The sequence below is a fragment of the Syngnathoides biaculeatus genome, chromosome 4 (assembly GCF_019802595.1).
Source record: "Syngnathoides biaculeatus isolate LvHL_M chromosome 4, ASM1980259v1, whole genome shotgun sequence".
In the NCBI taxonomy this organism is placed as follows: domain Eukaryota; kingdom Metazoa; phylum Chordata; class Actinopteri; order Syngnathiformes; family Syngnathidae; genus Syngnathoides; species Syngnathoides biaculeatus.
In genome coordinates, this window is record NC_084643.1 from 1,506,741 (window position 1) to 1,521,458 (window position 14,718).

The following is a 14,718-nucleotide window of genomic DNA, read 5'->3' on the forward strand; positions in this document are numbered from 1 at the left end:
CGCCCCCTTAAAAATACAAGACATAATAAACAATTCAACCAGAAAAATATTCTTTTTTGAAAGTTAATCACAATAGTGCGGGTATCAACGGCATTAACAATAATTTTTTTAAAAAAAAAAGTGTTCGCGTGTAAACGCCGGAACTTTTTTTTTTCTCGCCAATGCCGGAACTCCACTTCCTACTTTCGATTCTGCGTTGTCAGAAGCGCTTTACCAGATCTCCATAAGACACGGATGCGACAGCCTAGCGTTCGGCACTGCGTAGCACATTAGTTGTAGATCGCTTGTGAAACCACGCGCAAATGCAACAGATTGTTGACTGGGCTGGCGTGTCACGGGGTAGTGCTGTGACACTTTTGGTCGACTTCCAGATCGACAAAGTAAACATTTGAAGGAGAAACAACAACCTAAAGCTTCATGGAGACGACTCACCCCTTGGACGTGTGTCAATAATATTGACGGTAATGTAACGTACACTTCAACTCGCGCCGAACTGTCAGCATGCTAAAGTTAGCTTACGGTTCGATGAAGACAGTCGTTATGTGGCAATATTAACCTCATATTCTCATGTGTTTGTATTTCTCTCACCTAGTTTTAATGTCGACATTGTAAATCAGCTACGAGTAGATGTGATTATTATTAACATGGCTTGTATTCTCTGTTGTAGCACCGGAGTGTTCATTCTGATTTAAGAAGCAAGCTTTCGTCGGTTCCGTCGACGCTTATGGCTCTCAACAAGCATGCCGACGAGAGCACCCCTCTCTTGGACTCGGACCCCGGGACTCACGTGAGAGCCTCACCCCCATCCGTTTTCCAGGGGAGAAGACTGGCGTGTGCTGCCATCTTGCTGGCCGAGGCGTTGGAAAGGATCGCGTTCTACGGCATCACTTCCAACCTCGTTCTCTTTTTAAACAGCAGCCCTTTCTATTGGGAGGGCACGCAAGCCAGCCAGGCTCCTCTGATGTTCATGGGGGTGACCTACCTGATATCCCCGTTTGGAGGCTGGTTGGCGGATGCGTACCTTGGAAAGTTTTGGACCATAGCCTCGAGTTTGATTTTATACTTCATTGGCATTCTCTTTTTCCCGTTCGTTTCAAATGATGACACCAGAGTAAATCTATGCGGCGAAGAGGCGGCATTTCCCGTGCAACCCGCCGAATGTCTCGGCGCCAACAGCACCCCTCCGAGCAATGTGACCTGCCCGATTCGCGCGCCCTATTGCGGCGCCGTCGTCTACAGTGGACTCTTTTTGATTGCGCTGGGTGTCGGAACCGTCAAGTCAAACATCACTCCATTTGGGGCGGACCAGGTAGAGTATGAACAGTGTCGTATTGAGATTTAGGATTTGCAAATACTAATCCCATCCTTGTCGTGTCTTTCAATGTGATCAGTCTTTTGATCTGGACCCGAGTAATTGGGAATGCAGCAAGACATGTGATTGACTTTATCTTTGCCATGAGAGTTCACTTAGGCAAGCGCATCCTTCATCGTCACAGCCAACTAATTGCATTACACACCCAGAGGCAGGCGTGCACACACTGCGAGTAGCTGGAAACCGGTCAGCTGGGAGAGTCCCCAGCTCACCCGTGATCCGAATGAGGATAAGCGTTGCGGTATCACTAGCAAATATTTTTCGAATCGATTATTCCCAAGGACCAGTTATAGAGCATCACCCTCACAGTTTTGAGGACCGGGGATCAAATCCCAGCCCGGCCTGCGTGCATGTTCTCCCCGTGCCTGCGTGGGTTTTCTCCAAGCACTCCGGTTTCGTCCCACATCCCCAAAACATGCAACATTAATTGGACACTCTAATTGCCCCAAGGTGTGATTGTGAGTGCGTCTGTTTGTCTCTATGTGTGATTGGCTGGCAGCCAGTTCAGGGTGTACCCCGCCTTCTGCCCGATGACAGCTGGGAGAGGCTCCAGGACTCCCGTGACCCTCGTGAGGGTAAGCGGTGAAGAAAATGGATGGATTATTCCATAGGACGGCATGGTGTAGCAGCTGTAGATCATCACGCTCACAGTTTTGAGGACCAGGGTTAAAATCCCGGCCTGGGCTGTGTGGAGTTTGCATGTTCTCCCTGTGCCTGCGTGGGTTTTCTCCAGTCACTCAGTTTTTCTCCCACATCCCAAAAACATGCAAGACTCTAAATTGCCCCTAGGTGTAACTCTGAGTGTGACCGTTATGTCTATGTGCCCTGTAATTGGCTAGCAACCAGTTCAGGCTATACCCCGCCTCCTGCCTGTTGACAGCTGGGATAGCCTCCAGCACCCCTGCTACCCTTATGAGGATAAGTGGCTAAGAAAAATAGATGGATGTGCCCTGCGACTGACTGGTGACCAGTTTAGGGTGTAGTCCGCCTTTTGCCCGAAGTGAGCTGGGATAGCCTCCAGCACTCCCGCGACCCTTGTGAGGATAAGCTTGGAAAATGGATAAAAACTGAGCGCTACTCCTTGGCTTCTGGTTCGACGTACACATCAGATTTTGCTTCAACTTCAACTATGTCACTTCAGATTATTCATACCGCAGTTACAAAGAAAAATTTTGTAATTGATTAAAGTGACACTTTTTTTTCTCCACAAATTGATCGCAATCCAGTTACTCATTTGGTCTGTAACATGCCAGAAAATAGGCAAAAATGTTTATCAATATTTTTTTTCAAAAGTAAAATCAGATTTCTGCAAAAGGTAACTGATGATTTTATGAAGGACTGCAGAAATCAGAGCGTTTCAGTTTCAACACTTTTGTGTTTGCTAAACAATGGCTCTAAATGATTAATCAGTTCTGAAAATAGTTGTTGTTTATTTTGATGATCAGTTATTAGTCGATTAATCCATTATTTAGGACACATCTACTAAAGTGTCAGAGAAAATTATATTTGGATGGACAGGGAGACACGTACACACATAAGTCTGCCACAAACACAAAATCACAGCCAAAAACACGAGCCAAGAGCTGTACCTTACATAATACATGAAATAAACTGAAGCAAAAAAAAACAACTTTGCTGTAAACATGCATATAATTGTTAAAAAAAAGGTTGTTTTTTTCCTGAACATAATCACAGCAGCCATGAGAAAACTGTCGCAGGTGGGCTGATATCATTACGCCAGCGAGCGGCCCACCCTCATTACATGTTTCTGACTTTGTGTCAATGCTTTTGATCCTGCACCGACGCGCCGCTTCAAATAGGACCTTTATGTTATAGGAAACAAAAGAGAAAAACAGAAATAAATGGATCTTGCATTTCACAACACTCAAAGACACAGAACATTTGTAGAACATTTGCGTTTAACTGATTGTCAAAGGCAGTGTATTTTTTATTTTTATTTTTTTTAGAATAATTAGTGACAGTATAAAGTTCCAATAACTAAAGGTGGATGTTACTACTTGATGATCATTCCTTGTAACGGACAAACCCCACAAATTCTCCATTCTCTGAGCTGCTTATCCTCACAAGGGTTGCGGGAGTGCTGGAGCCAATCCCAGCTGTCAACGGGCAGGAGGCGGGGTACACCCTGAACTGGTTGCCAATCGCAGGGCACATGAAGACAGACAACAGTCGTTCTCACAGTCACACCTAAGGGCAATTTAGAGTGTCCAATTGTTTTTGGGGATGCAGGAGGAAACCGGAGTGCCTGGAGAAAACCCACGCTGGCACGGGGAGAACATGCAAACTCCACGCAGGATTTGAACCCCGGTCCTCAGAATTGTGAGGCCAATGCTCTAGAGCTGCGCCACCGTGCCACGATGTGAACACCAGTCCATGCGGGCAGGGCGTAAACAGGCGTTTTTCATGTCTCAAGCATTAGTCGCTGTGCTCCACAGTGACGGACGGTCCTGGCGTTTAGGTAGTGCAAAGCATCATGGGAAGTCGGGCCAGCAGATCCTGCTGCTTCCCAGAAATCTTTGCGGTACTCTTTTTAAGTACAGTATGGTACTGGAGTAGGAGAAAATAAAGCCACTTTGTAAACATTCCCCTTTATTTCAATTTTATTCCTGTCCATGTTGTTATGACATTAGCTAAACATCTGCTTATGTGTATATTTGTGAATTTTAATGAATTGCTATGCATGTGTTCAACGGTAGCATTCAGATTTAAAAGGACTTTTTTTTTTAATTAACGCTAAATTCTATAACTTTTGGCACTCCCTCGAAACCCAAATTCTGCATCAGAGAGCCGTCGCCTCAGTATGACGTAGGCAACTCGTGGTATGCCCTTTACATGTAGTTACGCAACATTTTACTTATGGTCTGAAGGACACGCGTCATTTTCCGTGCTATCGTTTCCGTGCGGCATCACCACGTGCCAGTGTGCGAATTAAATAGCGCATTCACTAAACATAAAAATTAAAAGATGTTGACAAATACAGCAAGTAGTTAAAGGAACTGACTGGCTTACTTTACATTGTGCCATCTCCTCTAGTAATAGCTTGGGTAAAGATGACTTTTTTTTTTTTTTTAACAAAACGTGCATAAAGTTAAAAATCATGTTTCCATTCGTCCTCATGTCCTCAGTGTTGCTTTGTTGAAGTCAAGGAGCCAGCGGTGCTAACTGTACTAGAGATGAGTAAGTAGCTGCACAATAGAGAAAAAAAATATGTTCAATGCATTGAATCTGCAAAAGGGGTGAACTGCAATGGAGCGAGGCATTACTGTATATTTGTATACTTATAAACATTGTTACATTAAGTGACCATTAATCGCATTTCGCTCCACTCAGAGCAATAGAATAACAAAACCTTCATCCCGGGTAATTAACAGGTAACAAGCACAAACCAACAGCGCAAAATAACAAACTCTGTGGATAATGAAATTCCTGCACCCTACAATTACAAATTGTAGTTAATACCATCAAACTGATCATCTTGCAGATCCAAATCCAAATGAAAACAGCAATGGAGCTCAATGGAATTGCATCATTGATATCATCTCGCTCCAGATGTTAGCTGCAGTTCTATACCACAATTCTTTCTTTTCCCACCATTATATCACCTAGATAAAATCTTTTTCCTCCATAGGGCCGATGTCATGCGGGTCACTGCTGGGCTGTCGCAATATTACTTGTAGATTGAATTGAAGACACAGTAATCTCTTTAATTTTGTTAGTACGTTCTCATCACAAGTGTCTTTAATATTACACAGATCAAAATATGCAGAACGTTTTTACACCACTTTTAATTTTGATTTGTTCAGCTTTTTGAATCTTTTCGCTATGAAACAGAACATTTTTTTCTTTTTAAGTTGTGTTTTGTCCTCTTGCCCAGTGCAGCTGTGGATGGTTGACTCGCTTACAACTTGCATTGTTGCTTTATCGGAGGCTGTGAGCCTTTTATATGAGATGACTTTTATGATTTATTAACCGCAATGTATCACATCCACGGCAGTGATTTTTTTTTTTTTTTGCTTGTAATCCAACAGGTCAAAGACCGAGGACCAGAAGCCACGCGCCGATTCTTCAACTGGTTCTACTGGTGCATCAATCTGGGAGCCATCCTGTCACTGGGAGGTGTGGCCTACATCCAGCAAAATTACAGCTTTGAGCTGGGCTACATCATTCCCACCGTGTGCCTTGGGATCTCCTTCCTGGTCTTCCTCTTGGGCCGCACCGTTTTCATCACCAAGCCCGCCGATGGCAGCGCTTTCACCGATATGTTCAAGATACTGAGCTTTGCTTGTTGCTCCTCAAAACCCAAGGAGCCTGACCTGCTTCGGTAAGACGTCACCCATCTCTGTCCATTTAATAAGGATTAATGTTACGCCTCTTAATAGAATATAAAAATGCATGTGCTTTGTTTCAAATGACTGCAGTGGGGACTGTAACATACAAAGCCAAAAGGTCTCCGCTGCAGTTTTCGAGGTACTGCGGCGAAACCTGATCGTGTATTTAATCCTGAGAATATTTTTTATTCGCACTTCTCTTTCCCCTTGTTGACTAGTTTTTCCGAGATTCTACTTGACTTGCGGTAAAACCAAAACTAGATGAAAACTGACGTGTAAAAACTGGATTTTGAATCTTAAATTACAAAATCCCAGTGAAAGCTTTATTCAACTATTTTTCCTGAGATGGGGATTATAGGGTTTATAGTCTAAAGATTCTTTTCCATCATTAATCCATCCATCCATCCATCCATTTTCTTTGCCGCTTATCCCCACGAGGGTCGCGAGGAGTGCCATAGCCTATCCCAGCTCCCAACGGGCAGGAGGCTGGGTACATCCTGAACTGGTTGCCAGCCAATCGCAGGACACATCGAGACAGTTGCACTCACAATCACACCTACGGGCAATTTAGAGTGTCCAATGCATGTTTTTGAGATGTGGGAGGAAACCGGAGTGCCCGGAGGAAACCCACGCAGGCACGGGGAGAACATGCAAACACCGCACAGGTGGGGCCAGGATCGAGCCCATTTTTGGGACGAGATTATAAATGAGTAGTTATCATATAACTAAACTATAAACAAAAAATAAGTGTTATTTCCTTGATTGTGGCCTGCTAGGAGACTTTTATCTCAATAAGGCAAAAAATTGCCACCCTGCTCATGAATGTGTTAAAAGCGCTGTTATTTAAAGTTTGATAAAATGTTCTACAAAAGGCAGAATTAAGATTCGCAAAGTTTGAATATCTTAATTAATATGTCATTACTTTGATTTAACTCTGTCAAACTTTTTTTTTTTGTTGCTCTCTTAGAAGCAATAAACCAACACTATTGGATGGTGCCAAAGTGACCTACGGAGGAAAATTCCCAGAAGAGAAAGTGGAGGAAGTGAAGTCTTTGGTGAAAATCCTCCCAGTTTTCTTCGCCCTTATCCCATACTGGACGGTGTATTTCCAGGTAAATCAACCGCAAATTCACGGATGTGTTATTTGTTTATCCAGTGGCCAAAATAATTCAAGATGTAAAACTAAAGTACTGCCATGTCAGAGCATACGTAGGGATGTAAAATAAATTCCCTAATGCGGCAACTTTTATCTCCCTCTGATGCTGCAGATGCAGACGACGTACATTCTGCAAGGGCTCCATCTAAAGATTCCGGTCGCTGCGTCGAATAGCTCCACCGACTCTCACATGGTAACTTGAAAGAAGAAATGGTGCAAATACCGCACATTTCTGAGCAAAGGTTGCAGTGTACATGCAGACAAAGTATTAGGGTGCGGCGATATAGCGAGTGGGGTTTTTCCTGCAAAACGAAACTTGATGGTTCCACGTTTGAAAGCGGAGTTCTGTGTCACAGCGACAGTGGGTAGGTAACAGCTGGAGGCTGCGGCAAAGGTTGCGGTAATGCCTTGGGGATTAAGTCAGAACTTTACTTAACAGACTAATACCTTGCAGATTAGCAACCCGTCTGTAGTTGGAACACTCCGCAACAGCGCCTCCATCCGATATGCTCTCAAAGAGGAAGTCTGCTTTGCGCGCGTTTCCATCTTGGCATAGATATCGGGAGGCGATAATGAGACGCGGTACCAATTACAGCTTCATTGTTGCATTCCAATGTAGAGAGTAAAATTGCAACAAAGATACATTATATTGCGCAGCTGTTTTTATTTTTTCAGGGACCTTTTTGAGTAATCTCAAATATGTCATATGTGAATCCGTCTGCCCTCATATTTCTCCAAGACCATGCCAAGCAGCAATTTGACTAATCGTATCAAAACCAACACCGTATCTTATTTTCTTCCCCTACATACATTACACCCACCAAGACTGTTTTGCGACAAGTCTCGACACTTCTCAAAACGAAAAGGGAAATGAGATTAGAGGCTGCAGTGTTTTTAACTTCCTCACCTGACACAGTTCGGTGGCACAACCGAACAAATTAAATCTATTCAAGAAGACAAAGCACACGAAAAGTGGAGCTGCACGCGGGTGAATCTGTTGTAATTACTTATGGTGCGATGCATTCAAAATGAAATGCATTTCTTTCACGTCTTCCGCTACCTTGCCATCTGTCTGTCTGCCTGCCCGTTTGTGTAAGGTGTTATTAAATGGTTGGATGCATGGATAGATATTATATTATTTACTGAGGCATGCTGGACAATATTGGAAGTGCGTGGCCAGACTTCATCCTGTTTAATATACATTTACTCAATCTAATACGGATATGTTTACATTTACAGTAGTAGTGAGCACATCAAGGCCATCTCACAACCTTTTTGTGTTAGTCCGGACTGAGCGAATCCATTGAATCACCTGCAAATGCAAACTACACCGTCAATCCGTTAATTTTCTGTACAGCTTCGTCCTCACACGGGTCGCAGGTGTGTTGGAGCTTATCCCAGCTATTTCCGGGTGAGAGGCAGGGTAGACCCTGAACTGGTTGCAGTCCAATCGCAGGGCAAATGCAAACAAGCAATCCACAGCTCAGAGAAATTCTTCAATTAACGTAACACGCATGATTTTTTTGAGACGTGGGAAGAAACTGGCGTGCCCAGAGAAAAACTGAACAAACAGGAATTCAAGGCTTGATGATCTAAAAATAGATAAAACAATAATATGCATTTCCCCGCCGTTGTCATAGGTATAATAGAATGTAAAATCAGATTCTCTTTATGCGTCCTCATCCTCTTTGCACGAAACCCACGCTTTTCTCCGGGGCCTCCCGTGAATACATATGCATGAGTTAGGAACGGAGCAATTTGTCATGTACTTTCGCGGCAGAAATTGGCCCTGTGCAGTTGGTTAATTTGTGCGTTGTGACGTTAAGCGCATTGCTTCAGATGCAGAGAAGCATTTAGAACTGTCAGAAAAACTAATGCATGTTGGTCTGATTTTTTTTGTTTTTTTTTCAATTTATTTTTTTCCCCCCATCATTTATTGTTCATGACCTGATTTGAAGTCATCGTCCTGCTTTATTAGTTAACTTCGATTAACTGCCTCTTAGGTTTTCCCTGTGCTTTTTCTTGTTCCGAATTTTATTTACACGCAAGCATAAAATTGAGCTGAGTCCAAATGTTATGGTGTTCTTCCAATAGAATTGTTGTACGTTTGAGAAATGTCGGAAATAATACGCGATGGATAAGCGGAAAGGAGCTCAAGCTCGCTTCATTTATCCAGGTTTTCTGCGGGAAAGAAAATTGATGAAGTTTAAAATGAGAATGTTCAAACAAAAGAAGAAGTGAACAAAAGTGAGCTTGGTTTGGAAATACATAATTATGAACTAGGGACGCACTACTTTAACATTTGAACTGAAATCTTTGCAGTTTTTCTCTATATAATTGAAGTCTTTGCAGTTTTTGTGTACGTAATTTAAGTGTGTAGATGTGCTTCATGAATTCCATTTGATTTCCTCTCTGGCGGAGTCTCGTAGTCTGCATGCAGACCAAAATGTATTCTTTTAATGATACAATATTACATTAATGCATCACATAATGCATATAACGGTTTGGAGTTGTTGTTTTTCTTCAGTCACTTTTAACTATGAACACCTGGGGGTGCCAAAGTAATAGCAAGCCAAACGCGCAAACAGCTCACACATACAAACTCAGTCAACTGTGTCGTTAGACTGCAAAAATTCCGAGCACCTTTTCATGCTAGATTGCATTTTGTACAGTTTGATCTCATCTATTTTCTCTGAATCCCACAGATGATGTTTCGCTTCCCGGCAGCCTGGCTCACGATGTTTGATGCCGTGCTCATCCTCATGCTGATTCCTCTTAAGGACAAAGTGGTGGACCCTATTTTGAAACGGCGTGGCCTGCTGCCTTCCTCTCTGAAGAGGATCGCAGTGGGGATGTTCTTTGTCATGTGGTCTGCAGTGGCAGCGGGTGTGTACACAAACAGACTTCCTCCGTGCGCTGTTTCTTGGAATTTGACCTGGCAAGCTAGGACAGCAAAACAAGTTATGGATCGTTTTATCACGTTTCAAAGCGCATACATGGTGGAACCAACTCTCCTTCATATCACAATACATCTTCATGTCCATAAAAACATGTTACCTAACTGCAAATGGCACCATGTTTTTAATATGAAGCAAACGTAATGTGACGGTATCTAGTTAATATCCCCGTATTCTGTCACAGATTGATATATTGTCCCTAAATGTGAACATCACTTTCCCAGCGACAGCCGAGATATTTTTCCTTGAGCAGTTGAGGCATCCCACTGGTTGGCCCTGAATGACTGCTTCCCTTTTGTCACTGTCATTTTCTGTTCTAGCCTGTGGATTTTTGTTTTGAAAGTGTAAGTCCAACCTGTCCTGTGGGGGGGGGGGGGGCAACTATAGAGGTACAGCAGAGGATGACAGTCCAAAAAAAAAAAAAAGTGGCCCTGCATCTTTGTTCCGTAGTTTTGATACAATTGAGAAGTGCTAGGGAAGAATATTTTACATTTGTCTAAAGTGTATGTGACGTTAGCTAAATTTTAAGATTTTTTCTCGTCAGGGAACATGGACATTTCTGCATCGGAAAAACGTTGGAACATCTTCAGTTACGATGTGGACATACCAATTCGGTATCTGCTTTTATCGCCCCCCACTTCTCGGGTGAAAGTAAAGCTCGCTCCGCTGCAAAATAAATTCAGAATATTGCAGCGAGCAATTCCTAGGAGTGGAGAGAAAGGGTTTACGACGGAGTGGCGGTGTGGGCATTGGTCACAGGACAGTGAGTTTACATGCAAGCGATGTGGCTGGACTCAGTCAGTTTGGATGTCATGTTGACAAAAACGTACTCTAGATTTTCCATTCGTCTGTTTTCTATACCGCTTTTCCTCACCAGCGTTGTGGCTGAACTGATCACCAGCCAATCGCAGGCCCCATATGGAAAAACAATCAGTCACACCACATTCACACACAGTGTATGTACAGTTTAGAGCCTAAACATGCAGGATTTTGGAATGCATAAGGAAGGGTAGTACTGTAAGGAGAAAATCCACCCAAACATGGCGAGGAGAAGATGCAAATTCTACACAGGAAGACTGCAGCTTGGATTCACACGCATAACCTCCAAACAGCGAGGCAGATGTGCTAACCACCGCGACGCCTCGTGACAGCGTTTAAGCGGTGCACGGCACACATCATACAAATGATTGAATGCCGTAAATCAGCACCGTTGCTGTCTGTGCCTTGCATTCATTTTCACAATTTGATTCCTGGGCATCCTCAATTTTGCGAGTCTTCCCTCCTATAACCCAAAGAGGTTATCCTTGGGGCATATACAAATAACCTCAAAGAAATCGGATGAAATCATGTCATCCTAAAATAAACAAATGGGAAATTATTGTGGCGGTACGGTGGATCAGCTGGTAAAACGTTTGCCTTCCAGTTCTGAGTACCCGGGTTTGATCCCGGCCCCGCCTGTGTGGAGTTTGCATGGTCTTCCCGTGCCTACGTGGGTCTCCTCCGGGCACTCCGGTTTCCTCCCACATCCCAAAAACATGCAACATTAACTCGACACTCTAAATTGCCCATAGGTGTGATTGTGAGTGTGACTGTTCGTCTCTATGTGCCCTGCAATTGGCTGGCAACCAGTTCAGGGTGTACCCCGCCTCCTGCCTGTTGTCAGCTGGGATAGGCTCCAGCACTCCCCATGACCCTTGTGAGGTTAAGCGGCTAAGAAAATGGATGGATGGAATCTATTGTCTGATCAGGGTCATTTTTACCAGAAAAATCTACTGTGTAACAAAATCTTCAGCCTTCAAATTTCTCGTAATGGAAAGGGTGCAGTACAAGTTTTTGGGATTTTGCTGTCAGGGATGACGGGCACACTTGAGCGGTAGAAGAGGCCACCAAAGAATATGCTGGCGTGCAGAGAATGATCGAATAATTTAGTTGAGTTTTGTTTTTGTACAGTGTTTCTAAGCTTTTGAATGTAGAAAGCAGGAAGGACATTGCGTGTGAAGTATTTTTTCTTACAATATCTTTTACTTCCTCTTTTTGAGTGTGTATTTGAATGTGCTTCTTCTGGAGTTCAGTTGCCTGTCCAGGACTATGGATCATCATCATCAAATAGCATCAAATAAAATGAAGAATGTTGACGTTGTTGATGTGTCAACTGACAGTCACTCTTTTCATTCGAATTTGAGTTTGCATAGTGGCCATAATACAAAAGGACGTTGATGCGATTGTATTGAAATAGCTCGGATTGATCAAAACTAGCTCAGTCATTAAATTGTCAGCGAGGCCACAAGTACTGATTTTTTTGTTTTTGTTTCCTTTCTACTTGTCCTCATATTCACTGCCTGTTTTTGTCTGCCCATCAGGTATTCTGGAGACAAAACGCCTGGAGATCATCAAAGCAAATGGGCCCATCGACCAAGTGCTCGGCAACGTCATCTACTACGCCGCAGATTTACCCATTTGGTGGCAAGTGCCTCAATATGTGCTGATCGGCATCAGCGAAATATTCGCCAGCATCGCAGGTACTGAATTTGGCTCTACTGCGTGACCTTTCATTTGAAATAGAAATAACGAGTATGATGCACCTCAACTCAAGTCACTCAAACCGGATCATCAGTTGAAAGTGACAAATATCCTCACGTTATCCCATCAATTACACCAACCGTGACACGTGCTTCAATTCAGAGGAGGCGTGTTTAATCACCGCATGAAAAATGCTGCTGTTAGTTCAAGGCAGGGGCTGAAAGGCGCACCGCCACTCGGCCCACGGTTGGTTTCTCACCTTCTGTCAAGGACTTCTACCAATAAAACATGGATGCCGGTCAATTTCTGACTACGTATGTCGCCCCCGTCAGAGTCAAAAGCCTCTTTGCCGAACCAGACTTCAGAGTCGGCGTCTGCACGTACCGCTGCTTAATAAATGATAAGATTAATGTTCTGTCAACAACTAGTTCAGTAATTCACACAGCGTAGTTCGCTAGCGCACACTCTTGCGCTCTCTCTTGTCTCGTACCCGCACACAAACACATTCGACATGAAGTGTTACAAACATTTATGCGACAGTCGCCGTCGTAGGTAAATTAAACATAAAAATAAGCACACAAGAAAGTGTTTTCTCAAATTTGCACATGTGCGTAATGTCGTTTTCTGAGAGTATAAAAATGGATTCGTAGCACTTTGGACATGGTCTACACAAGAAGAACTCATATCTGTCTAACCTCTGAATGTCTGCACCCTCTGCAGTTCAGTAACTCCCTCGGGCACTGGATGATGAAAATACTATATTTTCAATTTGTCTTTGCATTTGAGTTGATTGCCATGTTGTCGCTTGAGCCTCCTGTGATCCGACAGATCCTACTCCAAAAATCATCATCGTGTCACTAGGATTTAACATTATTTAATCATCAATTTTATAACTACAATGCATGGACAGAGACATTTTTTTCCTTGAATGAAGCTCCTGAATTTAAAATCTTCACGGGTCTGCTAAAGAGGAAGGCTTTGTATCAAATCCAAATGCAGACAAAGCTATCGTTCCCTAAAATCCTTAAAAATGATCCCTGTTTCTATCATCATTCTTTAGAGCTTACTTCAAGGAGAATATAGTCTGACAGAATTGTGACATTAAGTATGTTGAATGAAAGAAAATATTTTGCTTTAGTCTTCGTTTGTTTGAATAAAGCTGTTAAAAGCCGCTGCCATCAAACATATTCATTTTCCCGAGTCTTAAAAGGCAACTGGGAACCTTTACTTACGTACCATGCCACTTTGTTTTATTTTGTTTTCCTGGAATGATCCAGGACATTTTGTTTGCTGGAAAAAAAAATCACTTTTTCTAGTTCCTTTGGAAGATAAATCACTCACATCCCATGTTTTGTAAGTCAGAAAAAGGCTGCGCACGTTTTCCCTATCCACTGACATTTGTCATTCCCACATCCTCCTGCCGGGTTGGAAAATGCGGGCTTTCTTCCCCTGTCAAACCTGGCCCCCCCATGTTGAACATGCGTCCATTCTCCAACAGACTTGAGCACTCTTGCTCTTTCGCACTCCTGATGCAGACGTCAATGAGTCACGCCTCTCGAGTGTTGGCGAACACATTCTCAGGTTATGCCTGAAGAGAATATGGCCCCTGGGTTTTATCTTGAATTGTATCCAAGTACAGTGGTGCCTTGGTTCTCGAACACAATCCGTTCCAGAAAGCTGGTTGTAAACCAAAACGTTCGGAAACCAAACCACGTTTTCCGATTACAGTGGCTGGAAAATGAAATAATGCGTTCCAAGCCTAAAAAAGTTTTTCTTAAGCGGTTTTTTTTTTTTTTTTTTTTAAGTATTCCTATAGTTTAAATACTTTATATAATTCAATAATTTAAGAAATATATTTATTTTTTGCTTAAAATGTATGCTTTCGAGTATGCTAGGCTGGGAGTGCATTGCCGTATCTGTAGTGACTCGGCCCCCAGCCTTGTAAACCTTTTTTTATTAACAAAAGTGCAGAATAACTTTAAACAAGCAATAATGAGGGGGGAAAAACAAATTGTTTTTTATTTGCACGGAAAGTACATAACGTAAGAAAAATAAAAACTTCCAACTAGAGGTAGGGGTAATGAAACAAAAGAAAAAAGCAATGTAAAGCAACAGTTTCAGATGTCTTCGGTCGGGGTGACTCGCCCCTTTTTCACAAAGAACGAATCTAATGTTTGTTTCTGCCATCTTTTAAGCATTTTTCTGAAGTGGCTCATAATAACATCATTAAAATTTTGCAGTGCTCTGCAACATTCAGCTATATAAGGTGATGAAGTTCTACAAAATTATGGATGTCGTTCCATTTAGCGCAGACAAGCTTTAATATCGGCACTTGAGACAGCCTTCCTGCCTTCAGCCTCGTCA

The 14,718-nt window shown here is 42.8% G+C and overlaps 1 protein-coding gene across 1 annotated transcript in view; it reads left to right on the forward strand.

Moving 5' to 3' along the window:
* Positions 1 to 180: 180 nt before the first annotated feature.
* slc15a4 (solute carrier family 15 member 4) overlaps positions 181 to 14,718 on the forward strand; it is a 29,435-nt gene continuing 14,897 nt past the window's right edge. Inside the window, exons 1-7 of the mRNA XM_061816115.1 lie at positions 181 to 461; positions 668 to 1,309; positions 5,422 to 5,714; positions 6,689 to 6,833; positions 6,990 to 7,070; positions 9,583 to 9,763; positions 12,195 to 12,353. Of these exons, the coding sequence (XP_061672099.1) occupies positions 725 to 1,309; positions 5,422 to 5,714; positions 6,689 to 6,833; positions 6,990 to 7,070; positions 9,583 to 9,763; positions 12,195 to 12,353 (1,444 nt within the window). The 5' untranslated portion in view covers positions 181 to 461; positions 668 to 724. The remainder of the gene's footprint in view (positions 462 to 667; positions 1,310 to 5,421; positions 5,715 to 6,688; positions 6,834 to 6,989; positions 7,071 to 9,582; positions 9,764 to 12,194; positions 12,354 to 14,718) is intronic.